Genomic DNA, 16342 nt, shown 5'->3' with positions numbered 1-16342 from the left:
GTGTGTGTGTGTGCGTGCACGTGTGTGTGTGTGTGTGTGTTTGGAGGGGGGGGGGGGTTTATGTAGGGAAAGCAAGTCTGAAAAGGTGGGTTTTGAGTGTGCTTTTGAACATTTCGAAGCTGATGTGAGTTGGGAGTGAGTTCCACAGTGAAGGGCCACGCCCACGGCAAAGGCCCTGTCTCCACAAGTTCGCTTGTTGGAATTGTGGGGATCAAGTTGATTGGCAGTGCTTGACCTGAGGGAGTGGGTGGGGGGACATGGCGTTTGATGAGTTCAGAGAGGTAGCGGGGGGCCTGTATACAGTACGTCACACAGCCACAGGTCACATCATGGGGAGGAAACTGGAGCCAGAAGTTCGATGGAATCAATGCAATCAATGAGAGCCGGATGGACCAGCCCATGAACAAACACTATTTCTGAACAATTTCGAAAAACCAATTGGTACAGTCAGGAAAATAAAAGAAGAGATCATCAAACATTGTTTTCTGCTGTTTCATTTCGAGGCATCTAAAGAGCACAAAGTACCTTTCTGACTCTGCAGTAAGAACGGGCTGTTATCACGACACTGTCAATCAATGACAGCCTGACAAGGAAATCTCGTGATACTGCCGAATCTGAAACCATTCGCCTCAATAAAATTACATAAGTGTGCACTGTGCACAAAAACAAGTGAGCAAAAAACAACTTGTGATATGTCTTCAATATTTTCCTGAACTGTTTATTATGGCAAAGGCTGCATGCAGTCGTTCAAAAATAGTTTGTTCATAAACTGGTCCAGCTTAGCCTGGTTAACCACTCCCCCTTGAAAACATTGAATTTCTTTCTGCAAAAAGAAATTAAATATTTTCAAGGAGGAGTGGTTAACCAGGCTACAGTAGGTCCAGCTTGCCCTCATTGACTGCAATATGCTTACTTCCTCCTCCATTTGCCAGACTAGTTCTGATCCCTGATTTTTTTCTTCTTTTACTTTATATACTAGTCTAATTAAGAACCTGACTAAATAAATGTAATTATGGTTTGCAGGATATGCAAACAAAGGATCAGGGTTAGAGTTCAACTTCATATGAATTTGTTATCGGCATACCTGTGGCATTATTATATTGTCTAGGGAAAGATAGTGGATGTATGTATTTATGGATGTAACTGTCATTTGGTTTGTATTGTGATGTGTTTTTAACTTCTCAAAAATATTAGGAGGAACTAATCAACATCAGCCAACATGTAGCTATTATTTCTCTATATATTTTAATTACAAAATAAAATAAAATAAGCCTATTAATGCTCAATGAGTCCAGTAAAATACTGTACCAGACAGAGACGTAATATGACAAATGATCAAAATCTATTTATTAAAATTTTACAAGAATAGAGACCACATTTCTGAAATTACAATCACTTAAAGTAAAGTAACTGCAGGTAAAGTTATTGACAATAATGCAAAAGGAGAATTCATTCAAATATTCCTGATAAAGGACTGGGCACAGAGGTGCAAATTGGACAATCAATAAGATTGTTTTTACAGGTACAAAAATGTACGGTTAACCACATGAACCCTATATCGGCCATATTCTGGGCATATCATAATAGGCAAAAATAGCAGATCTACAAGCTCAAAACGCATTACAACAAGCTACGTATGTTGTGAGCTTGTAGTCTAGATCTGCTATTTTCGGCAGAGATTTGTTGTGTGGGGGGAAAAAGCTAACCTGACTCCGCCAGATGGGGCAGCAGAGAGTACACTGGGGGGAACCCAGTGTACTCTCTGCTGCCCCATCTGGCGGAGTCAGGTTAGGAAAAAGCAGGGGAGGGGACCAAATACAAAGCCCTGCAGTCATTCCGGTCAACAAGGGTTAAGACCAATCTGAATACGTTAATTATGCAAATCAGGAATAAGAGGAAACATTCCATGGTTCCTTCATATTTACAGTACTGTGTTCACTTAGTTCTTCGTAATAAAAATACTTAGCTTTCAAGAAAATAAAGGCAGAACCAAATATGATTCAGTATGACTTTGAGAAGAAATAAAAGGTCAAACCAGAATATGTACTTATTTTGTAGCATTTTGAATAATAAATATACAAGTATGTATAAGTATGATAGTTGATACCCCTATACTAAATGTGTTTTAGGCTAGCTAGCAGAAGAAATCACTTTTATATAACTATTATATTTCCAAAAGGTCCGCTTTCAGAAATTGATAAACATCTTGATTGATTGATTTAGCTTTATTATTGGATTTATTTGGGAATGGATTTCAAAACCTCAATTCCTATGAAACCAAAATATGTAAAACATATCCATAATAATAATAATAATAATGCAGTATCAAAATTGATTTTATGTACAATTTCTTCCGATGATACAGTTTAACAGTATATCCAGAGTAATATATTAACAATCTACATTAGGGCTCCGTATAATAAGATATTAACTTCTCTTTAGGCATCTCTTTAGCATGAAAACCCAAACAATGTTTTAAGAATGCATGACGGAGAAAGGTGTCAAGGCCATTTCAATAGGCCTGGGGGGTCAGTTTACTTTCAACTCAGTGAAACAAAAACAGGAACTTTTATTTTTATGCACAGCAAAATCCTTAGTTAACTCTAAAAATGTAAAAATGGAATCTTATTGTCACCCCTTTTGGTGTTAGCATTATGTTATGCTTTAGTTATTGAAAAATAGCAGATCTACAAGCTCATAGCGCGCCACCGAGTGGCGCGCTATGAGCTTGTAGGTCTGCTATTTTTTTTAAATTGAAGAACGACTGCCATAGAAACATAGCTTTTTCAGAAAACTGTCAGGATGTATAGAAGACATTTTTAGAATCTGATCTCAGGTCAAAATGGGTTAAACTAAGGATTTAAAGGGACTGTGTAGAACCTTCTTCAATGAAGTCAAATAAAATTGTAACCCAGACCTGAAGTCAGGCCTCCCTATGCTTTAGCCTCGGCCACAAACCACTCCAGAACGGCCAGTTTGTTCTCTGCCAGCCATTTAATGTTGGCATTGGTTCTCTCGATGGACTGCTCCACCGCCAAGGTCCCAGACCCGAAGCCATCTCCGCCCTCGTTGTCTGCCTTGAACTGTGTCAGCTATCAACAACAGAACAGATCACAAATCACTACTTCATCAATTCTGGAGGCTATCCTAAAAATACTACCTTTCTCACAAAATGGTCATCATTGACAATTTCCCCCATGAGTAACTGTGGTCCCTGTCACTGTCTACCCCCATTTCCTTCCACCTGACAACTGGGTTCCATTTGTAAAAAAATAAACTGATCTACAAACTTGCGTCTACGATGCAATACTACACATTCATAATACACATTTTGACAATTGTAATTGGTTTAATGTGGTTGGCAACATGCATTCTTAAATTGTTAAGTTGTGATATTATAAACATGCAGTGAAATGTATTTGATATTTGGCCATACAAGTGAATGAGAATGACCAGAGTGGGGATATCAAAAGCAGATCTCAATTCTAAACATTGTTGACAACATTATTTCAAACAACTAACCTGTTGTAGCTCAAACTCAGTAGAAAACCTCTTGGTGACTCCATTGATAAGGTTGGAGAAGGAGAAAGAGCCACCACCATACCTATATGGAAGATAGATAGATCAATAAAGTCATCAATAATACATGAATTACAGACCAGAATAAAGTAGAACATACACTTAGTATATTATAGGTTATAGTTTGCTTGTTTTTTTATGCAAGGCTATAAAATATATTAGCCAACACCAACTCACTCCCACGTAGACAGTGTGTCTACGAAGGAGGTGGTGCATCTCTTTCCCTCCTGTATATGCCTTAGGATTACTCCCACAGTGTCAATTCTCACCGGCAGTTCCGGGCACTGTTATTATTTATTTTGTTATTGTTTTACTTTCATTTAAAAAGAAAAAATGAAAAAGTAACACATTAGAAGAACAATACCATAGTATTGTAAATCTGTTAAAGACCTTCGGAGAATTTTCCGGTTACAAACTGAACATTCCAAAAAGTGTGTGTTTCCCTGTCAATAGTCTGGCCAAATCCATCCTTCCTGGTGCACTACCGTTTCAACTCTCCCAGAGTTTCAGATACTTAGGGGTTGTTATTTCCCACTCATTTGGCTCAATCCACATGGATAACTACGGAAATCTTTTTGATAAAATTAAAACTGATGTTCAGAGATGGAATAAGTTGCCCCTCTCACTGGTGGGTCGCATCGAGACAAAAAATGAACATTCTACCACGTTTTATTTTTCAGACCCTCCCTCTTTTTTGCCCAAATCTTTTTTTAAGTCCCTAGATACTATTTTATCATCTTTCATCTGGACTGATAAATCACCTAGGATCCCAATATCGACCCTTCAGAGACCCAAACAAGACGACGGCTTCGCCCTCACCCAATATGCTATTTTACTACTGGGCTGCAAACTGGAACCAGTTTAGACAACATTTTGAGTTGAAACCACCATCAGTCCTCACCCCTATTTGTAATAATCACCTGTTTTTACCTTCCGCTTCTGACACGACCTACACTAAATGGAAGGAGAAGGGCCTAGTGTAGTAGTACGCCCACTGACCTCCTGCAATGGCGCGGCAGGACCAACCAGGAAGGCCCAGCAGAGAGAGAGAGTGGGAGCGCGTATATCTTTTCTACGTCCGAGTATAGACATGGTAACGCCTTGTTGGCCTACTGACACAGCCAGTGTCTCCGAGGTGGAAGATACATGCTGGATAGTCTGCTGCGCGAGGTTACTCCGTGTGGGAAATAAATAAATAAATAATACAAGTACGATATATAATACAGGAGAATGACAGCTTGGCACGCGCGACAGTAACCTTTATTTTTGTAGAAGAAGCAAACTAATATTGTTTATGCCGTTTATTTGTATACATGTGTAAACATTATTGTACTGTAAAAAGGTCTCTTTTCCCTTGATCTTTATCTTTTTTAGTATAATAGTATTAGTTTACTATAATTAGATTAATACACAACACTAAAACACTTTAATTTAGAACACAGCCAAATCAAATCATAGTACATAGGCCTACGTGTTCAATCAATTATTCAATCAAAGCAAACGGCACAAACAATATTAGTTTGCCTCTTCTACAGAAATTAAAGTTACTGTCGCGTGTTGCCATTCTCTTGTACTTGTATTATTTCCCACCACGGAGTACCCTTGCATCTCGGTGGACAGGCAAGACGGGCAGTGTCGGTAGGCCAATCAGAGGCAGGCGGGGCGTTACCATGTCTATGCTCGGACATAGAATAGATATAGACTAGAGCGTCGCAGTCCCGCCCCCTGGAGAGACCCGGAAAATAAATCCCCGTTCATTTTCCTCATAGACTTTTCAAAAAGTATTTATTTAAAGACGTTTACGCCGCGGACAAAGCCAACTCTTGTCGTGACAAATCATGACAATAAACACAATGTTTTGGGCCAAACAAAGAATTAGAAAGTAGAAAAAAACGGCAGGTTACAACACTTTTTTTGTTGTTTTTCTTCTTTGTAATTATTTGTTTGGTCCAAAATATTGTGTTTGTTGTCATGATTTGTCACGACTCGAGTTGGCTTCGTACGACGCTTAAAAGGTCTTTAAATAAATACTTTTTGAAAAGTCTATGAGGAAAATGAACGGGGATTCATTTCCTGGGCCTGGCGTCGTCATGAAAGAGGGCGGGACTGCGATGCTCTATATGCAGTGGGAGCGAGGTTAGGTTAGTACATTCAGACCACCATGTTGTTGTACTCACTCATTAAAGATATAGGCCCAGCGGGCCCTCATAAAGTCCCAGGCCAGAGACTGACCCACCACGTTGTTGGCGATGTACACTATGGTGGAGGTGGCATCCTGCTTGCGGATCATGGTTGGTTGCAGAGTGTACTCCAGATACCTGGAGAGGAGACAAGCAGCACAATGTCAGACATGCACTCGTACACTCACACAGTTAAGAACCCTTCCTTCCCGATGCCGATTCCGATGCTCATAACTTGCGCTTTGGTCAATACTGAGTACCGATACGGTGATACCAGTGTGTAGTTTAACCCATTTTGACCTGAGATCAGATTCTAAAAATGTCTTCTACATCCTGACAGCTTTCTGAAAAAGCTATGTTTCTATGTCAGTGGTTCTTCGATTTTTCAAAAATAGCAGATCTACAAGCTCGTAGCGCGCCACTCGGTGGCGCGCTATGAGCTTGTAGATCTGCTATTTTTCAATAGCTAAAGCATAACATAATGCTAACACCAAAAGGGGTTCCCGCCCAGAATGGGTTTTAAACAAATCTAGGATAGTGGTGCTCCAGGGGGTGGGAGAATCTGGGTTCCTTGAGGGGGTTCCAAATAGACCCTAACACAGGGTTCCCCAATTAATTCTCCTCAAGGGCCATATTTTGACTAGGGAACCAGGCTGGGGGCCGAGTCCGCACGCGCGGAAAATTGGGTTTTTTATTTTTTCATTAATTAATTAAAAAAAAATCTCAACCAGTGGTCCGGGGACCACCAGTGGTCCTTGAGGGGGTGCCCAGTTTGACATGCATAGGCTACTGACCCCCATTTAATGCCATTTATATCTATTTTGGAAATTCTTCCAGGGGCCACAAGGGGGCGCTCCGCGGGCCGCAAATGACCCGCGGGCCGCCTATTGGGGAACCCTGCCCTAACAGGTCTGTAACTCTGATATTGTATATGATAGTCTCTCAAGACAGACTGTTGACTCAAGGATCGCTGTTTTCCCGTTATTTGCCGATGGGATCCTCAGATTGTTGACTTGATTGATATTATGAATATGTGTCACGGTTTGCAGGTGTTAGGACCCAAGTGCAGGAAACTCAAACAAAGGCAGGACAAGAAGATCACATAAACTTGACTTTACTTGGGAAATTACATAGGATAACAGAAGTACATACACTGAACATAAAACCTGACACTAACTTAAGATCCAGCACTGAACAAACACAAGGCAGAGTTTAAATAGTCACTGGAGCTCATCACCCAACCTGGCTCAGCTGGTCCCCACAGGTGATGGCACTCAGGGCAATCAGAGTTAGAGGAGCATGGCTTGGGAGAGACAGGAAAATCATGGACAAACGGAGGACGTGACCATCCATGACAATATGACCGGAAGCATTTGAAGATGCGAGCCACATGGCCAGACCGAGACTAGGTTTAGGCTTACGGTAGATTTAGTTTTAGGGTTAGGCCTTAGTTTTATAGGCTTAAATAGAGGTTTAGGTTTAAGTGCGCTAACCTGTTGAGCAGCCATGGCTCCTTGGTGCATGCCAGTGCGGCGCGGAAGTTGTCGGCTTCACTGGCGATGGCGGCGCTCTTGAACTGTGACCACCCAAACTCCCACTCTGCAGCGCCCCCTGCTGCAATGGCGTTGCAGTACACAGTGGGACGCAGATTTGGATGGATCCTAGGAGGAAAGGTTATTTTAACCCATTTAGGCCTGACCTCAAAATTTAAAAAAAATCTTCTAAATCCTCCAGTTTTCTGAAATAAATATTTTCACGATTTTTCAAAAATAGCAGACCTACAAGCTCGTAGAAAATCAGGCCTTCCGGTCTGATCTTCGGATATGTTATAGAGCTTCTCTAGACGCACGCGTGGAACTGTAGTACGTCCCCGGGCGACCTTTCTAGTCGACGTAGGCGCGCGCGAACGTCAAACCTTTGCTTCTGTAGAAAATAGCACTCGGTGCCACTTGTAGGTCTGCTATTTTTCAAAAATAGCAGACCTACAAGCGGGAAATATTGAGAACCACTGATAGAGAAACATGAGGTTTTTCATTTTCACCATTTTTCAAAAATAGCAGACCTACAAGCGGGAAATATTGAGAACCACTGATAGAGAAACATGAGGTTTTTCAAAAATAGCAGACCTACAAGTTCACAGCGCGGCACTCGGTGCCACTTGTAGGTCCGCTAGCCTATTTTTCAAAAGCTAAAGTATAACATAATGCTTAGTTAAAACACCAAAAGGGGTTCCCGCCCAGAATGGGTTAAAGTAGGGATAGTAATGAAAGCACACGCCTACTTCTATACACGTGGAATCACCTGGTACTTCTCTTTAACTGACGTAGTAAAAGTATCAGTGAGGCGCTTAGCTGGAAGAGCTAGGGCATCCTTAAAGATGGAGTGCCACAATTTTTTTATTTTTCAAGTTGTTCACGTGTCTATGAGGTGACAGTACTTCATTAGACACCCTGGAGTCGTTTTTATGTGCAATGGTTTCTTCCTGGAGGCTGAACCCTTGACAGTCAAACGGGCCAATGAAATAAACAGTAATATAGTGACATCACACTATCAGCCCCTCCCCTAACCCCTCCCCCTTTATCATACAACTACAGCTGTGGGTGTGGCTTCAGTTTAGGTGGATCACCACCCATCACCACCCAAGAGGCAAACTTAATGAACTGGTGGGCGTGTCCACATAAAAGCAAGATTTTAACAAATACTGTACACTTTTTGGAAAAAGTTCTTCCTCCTTATATTGTAATAATACCCGATGATCATGTTTTAGGGTGGAAAAAAATCATGGCACTCCATCTTTAAACTGTATGTTGAACTACACAAACATATTTATGCACACGTCTACAATATGTTTAGATTTGTGAGACGCACGCACACACACACGCGCGCGCACGCACGCACGCACGCACGCACGCACGCACGCACGCACGCACGCACACACTTACTTACTTACTTACTTACTTACTTACTTACTTACTTGCTGATGGTTGTCCATCGAATCCAATGATGACGTCCACTTATGTCCTTAACGGTGAGTTCTTTGGTGGCTAAAGAGTCCAATCCTGGAATTACATGTTTTATTGCAGGTGGGGCATGGGTAGGTTTTAGTGGTGGTACTGGCAGTCATGGGTGTGTTCCTCCTGTGTCTCTGTTGCCTCTGTTGCTGTCTTCTGACACACACACACACACACACACACACACACACACACAGGAAGTCAGAGAAACTAGAGAAGAACTACAGAGTAATTTGGCAGTGAAATTCAGAACAGCGCCACAGCCCATCCACACCCACTCTGTGGCCAGATATAGATATTACATGGGCAGTGAGATGAATGGAGGCCTCTGCCTCTCCCCTCCTCTGCTCTCCTCTCTTTTTGAGTGAACAGACCAAACACAAAACACAACATGTTCATTAATGTTATTCTTCACACACTAGACATATTGTTCATATTAAGAGCATGCCGAATCCAATGGTGCCGGTCTGGGCTTTCCACGACGTTTGCAAAGGTCAAAGGTCCGCCAAAAGACTGCCTCTCCTCTCCCTCCTCTCCTCTCCTCTCCACAGAAGTGTGAAATACACAAAACAAACCTTTAAAACATGTTCCCTAACCCTATTCTTCGCACACTCTTCATATTTAGAGCGTGCCGAATCCAATGGAGCCGGTCTGGGCTTTCCACGACGTTTACAAAGGTCAAAGGTCAGCCACGCTGACCTTTGGGCCAAATGCCTTACAAATGGGGTGAAGGATATTTTTAAAAATACCCAACACCCCCGAATATCCATATTCAGGACATGACGAATAAAATGGAGTTGGTCTCGATTTTGTGGGACTCTTACAAGCGTCCGATAAAGGGAACTACACTGCAACGCTAGGCCTCGGGTCAGATTTGAGGTTCCCGAGGTTGCAGAAAAAAACACAGACCATCACGACGATCGGCTCGTCGCCGCGATCGCAGAGGTGTTCGGCCCATCCCGAACAGTTACGATCGTCGGCGTAGGCGCGCGTGAACGTAAAACCTTTGCTTCACTAGAACGCCACGACGGTGAGGCCTTCCGGTCAGATTTTCGGATATGTTATAGAGCTCCCGGAGACGCACGTGTGGATCTATAGAACGTCCTCGGGCAACCTTTCTAGGAGGCGCGGTCTCGTTTCACTTTTTCAGCCTGGATGCAGTTAGAGTCTATGTGTCTATGAGGTCTCCTATGCACACAGCCAAAGTGAAGGACGTTTTGTACGACTGTCGGAGGCATACGTCCGAGACACCGAACCGTTTGTCTCGGCTAGCTCTCCGACATATCCGAACGTCGGACCGTGATGTTTTATCGTTGCGCGTCAAAGTGACTTTCACGACTTTTCTCGCTAACTTAGGCCTCTGTCAAACCTAAGCCCCGCCTTCCCCCATTTTTTAAGACCCGCCTCTTTCAAACCTAAGCCCCGCCTCCCCTTTTTTCCCCCGGCTGATTTGTGGGAGTTGTTTATTCAAATGCAGGGGCGTGGTGTGCATTTGCATAAACCACCCCCACAAAGTAGTCGAAACCACGCCCACTAATTTGCATAAACCACCCCCACAAAGTAGTCGGAACCACTCCCCTTCATTTGCATTAACCACCCCCACAAAGTAGTCAAAACCACGCCCATCAAATTTGCATAAACCGTTCCCACAAAGTAGTCGAAACCACGCCCTTCATTTGCATGAACCACCCCCACAAAGTAGTCAAAACCACGCCCATCAAATTTGCATAAACCGTTCCCACAAAGTAGTCGAAACCACGCCCTTCATTTGCATGAACCACCCCCACAAAGTAGTCGAAACCACGGCCATCAAATTTGCATAAACCGTTCCCACAAAGTAGTCGAAACCACGCCCATCAAATTTGCATAAACCACTCCCACAAAGTAGTCGGAACCACTACCCTTCATTTGCATAAACCCCTCCCACAAAGTAGTCGAAACCACGCCCATCAAATTTGCATAAACCACTCCCACAAAGTAGTCGGAACCACTCCCCTTCATTTGCATTAACCACCCCCACAAAGTAGTCAAAACCACGCCCATCAAATTTGCATAAACCGTTCCCACAAAGTAGTCGAAACCACGCCCTTCATTTGCATGAACCACCCCCACAAAGTAGTCAAAACCACGCCCATCAAATTTGCATAAACCGTTCCCACAAAGTAGTCGAAACCACGCCCTTCATTTGCATGAACCACCCCCACAAAGTAGTCGAAACCACGCCCATCAAATTTGCATGAACCGTTCCCACAAAGTAGTCGAAACCACGCCCATCAAATTTGCATAAACCACTCCCACAAAGTAGTCGGAACCACTACCCTTCATTTGCATTAACCACCCCCACAAAGTAGTCAAAACCACGCCCATCAAATTTGCATAAACCGTTCCCACAAAGTAGTCGAAACCACGCCCTTCATTTGCATGAACCACCCCCACAAAGTAGTCAAAACCACGCCCATCAAATTTGCATAAACCGTTCCCACAAAGTAGTCGAAACCACGCCCTTCATTTGCATGAACCACCCCCACAAAGTAGTCGAAACCACGCCCATCAAATTTGCATAAACCGTTCCCACAAAGTAGTCGAAACCACGCCCATCAAATTTGCATAAACCACTCCCACAAAGTAGTCGGAACCACTCCCCTTCATTTGCATTAACCACCCCCACAAAGTAGTCAAAACCACGCCCATCAAATTTGCATAAACCGTTCCCACAAAGTAGTCGAAACCACGCCCTTCATTTGCATGAACCACCCCCACAAAGTAGTCAAAACCACGCCCATCAAATTTGCATAAACCGTTCCCACAAAGTAGTCGAAACCACGCCCTTCATTTGCATGAACCACCCCCACAAAGTAGTCGAAACCACGCCCATCAAATTTGCATAAACCGTTCCCACAAAGTAGTCGAAACCACGCCCATCAAATTTGCATAAACCACTCCCACAAAGTAGTCGGAACCACTCCCCTTCATTTGCATTAACCACCCCCACAAAGTAGTCAAAACCACGCCCATCAAATTTGCATAAACCGTTCCCACAAAGTAGTCGAAACCACGCCCTTCATTTGCATGAACCACCCCCACAAAGTAGTCAAAACCACGCCCATCAAATTTGCATAAACCGTTCCCACAAAGTAGTCGAAACCACGCCCTTCATTTGCATGAACCACCCCCACAAAGTAGTCAAAACCACGCCCATCAAATTTGCATAAACCGTTCCCACAAAGTAGTCGAAACCACGCCCTTCATTTGCATGAACCACCCCCACAAAGTAGTCGAAACCACGCCCATCAAATTTGCATAAACCGTTCCCACAAAGTAGTCGAAACCACGCCCATCAAATTTGCATAAACCACTCCCACAAAGTAGTCGGAACCACTCCCCTTCATTTGCATTAACCACCCCCACAAAGTAGTCAAAACCACGCCCATCAAATTTGCATAAACCGTTCCCACAAAGTAGTCGAAACCACGCCCTTCATTTGCATGAACCACCCCCACAAAGTTGTCAAAACCACGCCCATCAAATTTTGCATAAACCGTTCCCACAAAGTAGTCGAAACCACGCCCTTCATTTGCATGAACCACCCCCACAAAGTAGTCGAAACCACGCCCATCAAATTTGCATAAACCGTTCCCACAAAGTAGTCGAAACCACGCCCTTCATTTGCATGAACCACCCCCACAAAGTAGTCGAAACCACGCCCATCAAATTTGCATAACCCACTCCCACAAAGTAGTCTGAACCAATTTGCATAAACCGTTCCCACAAAGTAGTCGAAACCACGCCCTTCATTTGCATACCACTCCCCTTCATTTGCATACCACGCCCCTTCATTTGCATACCACGCCCCTTCATTTGCATACCACACCCCTTCATTTGCATAAGCCAATCCCACAGCCAATCCCACAAAGTAGCCGAAACACGCCCTTAATTTGCATACCACGCCCCTTCATTTGCATACCACGCCCCTTCATTTGCATAAGCCAATCCCACAAAGTAGTCGAAACACGCCCTTCATTTGCATACCACTCCTCTTCATTTGCATAAGCCTATCCCACAAAGTAGCCGGAACCACACCCCTTCATTTGCATACCACGCCACTCCCACAAAGTAGCCGAAACCACTCCCCTTCATTTGCATACCACACCACTCCCACAAAGTAGCCGAAACCATGCCCCTTAATTTGCATACCACACCCCTTCGTTTGCATAAGCACTCCCACAAAGTAGCTTGAACCACGCCCCTTCATTTGTATAATCCACTCCCACAAAGTAGCCGAAACCACTCCCCTTCATTTGCATAAGCCACTCCCACAAAGTAGTCAAAACCACACCCACAAAGCAGGTGGGACGCAGCCCACTAATTTGCATAAGCAAAATGTGAGGTGTGTGTGTGTGTGTGTGTGTGTGTGTGTGTGTGTGTGTGTGTGTGTGTGTGTAGTAGTAGTAGTAGTAGTAGTAGTAGTAGTAGAAGTAATGATGCCTGATCTTCTGACATCCATAGTTGGTTGACTGGATGGAGTTGTCCTCACCTGGAGAGAAATGCCCCCGGAAATATGATCCATCCATCCATGTATGTATGTATGTATGTATGTATGTATGTATGTATGTATGTATGTATGTATGTATGTATGTATGTATGTATGTATGTATGTATTTATTTATTTATTTATTTATTTATTTATTTATTTATTTATTTATTTATTCATTCATTCATTCATTCATTCATTCATTCATTCATTCATTCATTCATTCATTCATTCATTCATTCATTCATTCATTCCCCCCGGAAATAAATAAATAAACAAGGATAATCATCCATCCATGTGTGACTATTGTTTGACACACATCATGTCATGTCATGTCATGTCATGTCATGTCATGTCAATCTATAGCAAGAGGTGGAGGGGGGGGGGGGGGGCGCCAAAGCATATTTTAGACTGATTCAGTATTGACCATATTAAGCCAGGTATCACGGCAGACAGCACTAATATAATAAACAAACGTGAATGGAGCACTGCTGCCAACATAGTACATGCATAGTGGCCATACTGGCATACTCACCATAGCCTGGTCAAGGTTTCCCCCTGGTGGACGTGTCATTTCCAACTAAGGGCTAATAAACTAATAAACTAATAAACTAATAAACTAAGGGCTAATAATATATACTATTCTCTGCCTATCGGGACGTAACTCGGACGGCGCGTCTTAAATACATTTCAATTGTACATTTAGTTGACAAAAAGGTAAAGTGTGATTTATTTTGATTTATCCTCAAGACTGGTCCTGATACTGGTCTGAGGTCTGAGACTCGGTCCGAATCTGTTGTGACCGTGTGAGTCAGGCAAAGAGTGATTCATATGATAGTTGTCTAAAAAGTAAAGAGTGGATTTATTTTGGATTTATCCTCAATCCTCTGTCCGAGGTCACGAATCTTGACTTGTCGCGAACCAGCGTGTCGTGGCACTGTAAGCGACTGACAGAACCACTGAGCCACCGTGGAATACTCTGAGCCAAGGATTGAGGGTATATTTATCGTCTTGTTTTTTTGGAAAATGCAGGAATCTAACCAGCACACTAGCTAGTTAGAAATATCAATGTCTACTTATATGAATGCATATAAGATATACAAGTCAATGCATTCCACCAAAGATCCCTCACGTGACGTTAGGGTAGAGTTGGTTTAACAGTACTTGTGAGGACTCTCTCTCTCACACACACACACCAGAGACTGGCAGCTGATTGGCTCATTCAGGGTTGCCAGGTTGGTGGCTGTCAGGTTGTCTAATGCCTGCTGCATTGTGTGTGTGTGTGTGTGTGTGTGTGAACCAGCTACACTGGCATTTAAACACATTCATAGAATATGACAGCATACATACACACACACACACACACACACACACAGAGGCATTGCCTAAAACACATTAAAACACTCAAACATTCCAGGTGACTAAAATGTGACTAAATGAAAACTATTCAAGGGACTGAAATGAGTTTGCTGCCAAAAACACAACACTGCATGATGTCTCCTCCGTTCTTTATTTCCCCAGAGAGCAGACAGACAGACAGAGAGAGAGTCAGTCGGTCAGACACTCAGCGAGTCACTCGATTGAGTTTACAAACACACAAGTTGTGTGTTTGTAAATAATCAGACCCACCGTTTCATTAGAGGATGTTCAGGTGGGGGTGAAGAGGCCGGAGGTCAAGAGGTCAACACAATTATACTGTCAGTCTTTTGGGTTTTATTAACCCATTCTGGACGGGAACCCTTTTTGGTGCATTATGTTATACTTTAGAAAAATAGCAGACCCGCAAGCGGTGGCGCGCTACGAGCTTGTAGGTCTGCTATTTTTGAAAAATCGTGAAAATGAGTATATAGATTTATAGATAGTGAGTGAGTGTGTGTGTGTGTGTGTGTGTGTGTGTGTGTGTGTGTGTGTGTGTGCGTGCACGCGTGTGTGTGTGTGTGTTTGGAGGGGGGGGGGGGGGGGTTATGTAGGGAAAGCAAGTCTGAAAAGGTGGGTTTTGAGTGTGCTTTTGAACATTTCGAAGCTGATGTGAGTTGGGAGTGAGTTCCACAGTGAAGGGCCACGCCCACGGCAAAGGCCCTGTCTCCACAAGTTCGCTTGTTGGAATTGTGGGGATCAAGTTGATTGGCAGTGCTTGACCTGAGGGAGTGGGTGGGGGGACATGGCGTTTGATGAGGAGTGGGTGGGGGGACATGGCGTTTGATGAGGAGTGGGTGGGGGGACATGGCGTTTGATGAGTTCAGAGAGGTAGCGGGGGGCCTGTATACAGTACGTCACACAGCCACAGGTCACATCATGGGGAGGAAACTGGAGCCAGAAGTTCGATGGAATCAATGCAATCAATGAGAGCCGGATGGACCAGCCCATGAACAAACACTATTTCTGAACAATTTCGAAAAACCAATTGGTACAGTCAGGAAAATAAAAGAAGAGATCATCAAACATTGTTTTCTGCTGTTTCATTTCGAGGCATCTAAAGAGCACAAAGTACCTTTCTGACTCTGCAGTAAGAACGGGCTGTTATCACGACACTGTCAATCAATGACAGCCTGACAAGGAAATCTCGTGATACTGCCGAATCTGAAACCATTCGCCTCAATAAAATTACATAAGTGTGCACTGTGCACAAAAACAAGTGAGCAAAAAACAACTTGTGATATGTCTTCAATATTTTCCTGAACTGTTTATTATGGCAAAGGCTGCATGCAGTCGTTCAAAAATAGTTTGTTCATAAACTGGTCCAGCTTAGCCTGGTTAACCACTCCCCCTTGAAAACATTGAATTTCTTTCTGCAAAAAGAAATTAAATATTTTCAAGGAGGAGTGGTTAACCAGGCTACAGTAGGTCCAGCTTGCCCTCATTGACTGCAATATGCTTACTTCCTCCTCCATTTGCCAGACTAGTTCTGATCCCTGATTTTTTTCTTCTTTTACTTTATATACTAGTCTAATTAAGAACCTGACTAAATAAATGTAATTATGGTTTGCAGGATATGCAAACAAAGGATCAGGGTTAGAGTTCAACTTCATATGAATTTGTTA

The 16342-nt window shown here is 43.2% G+C and overlaps 1 protein-coding gene across 1 annotated transcript; it reads right to left on the bottom strand.

Moving 5' to 3' along the window:
* Positions 1–1804: 1804 nt before the first annotated feature.
* LOC306923252 (aminopeptidase N-like) lies at positions 1805–15495 on the bottom strand (the record flags this gene model as incomplete). The annotated part of the gene is made up of 6 exons (XM_079501285.1): positions 1805–3092; positions 3523–3604; positions 5757–5897; positions 7253–7420; positions 8734–8818; positions 15441–15495. 6 exons carry the CDS (start codon positions 15493–15495, stop codon positions 2934–2936), a joined length of 690 nt encoding a protein of 229 aa, XP_079357411.1. The 3' UTR covers positions 1805–2933.
* Positions 15496–16342: the final 847 nt, after the last annotated feature.

The sequence above is a fragment of the Electrona antarctica genome (assembly GCF_951216825.1).
Source record: "Electrona antarctica genome assembly, chromosome: 5".
Lineage (NCBI taxonomy): Eukaryota > Metazoa > Chordata > Actinopteri > Myctophiformes > Myctophidae > Electrona > Electrona antarctica.
Note: the sequence above shows the minus strand (reverse complement) of the source record. Positions and strands in the feature narration are given on the sequence as shown.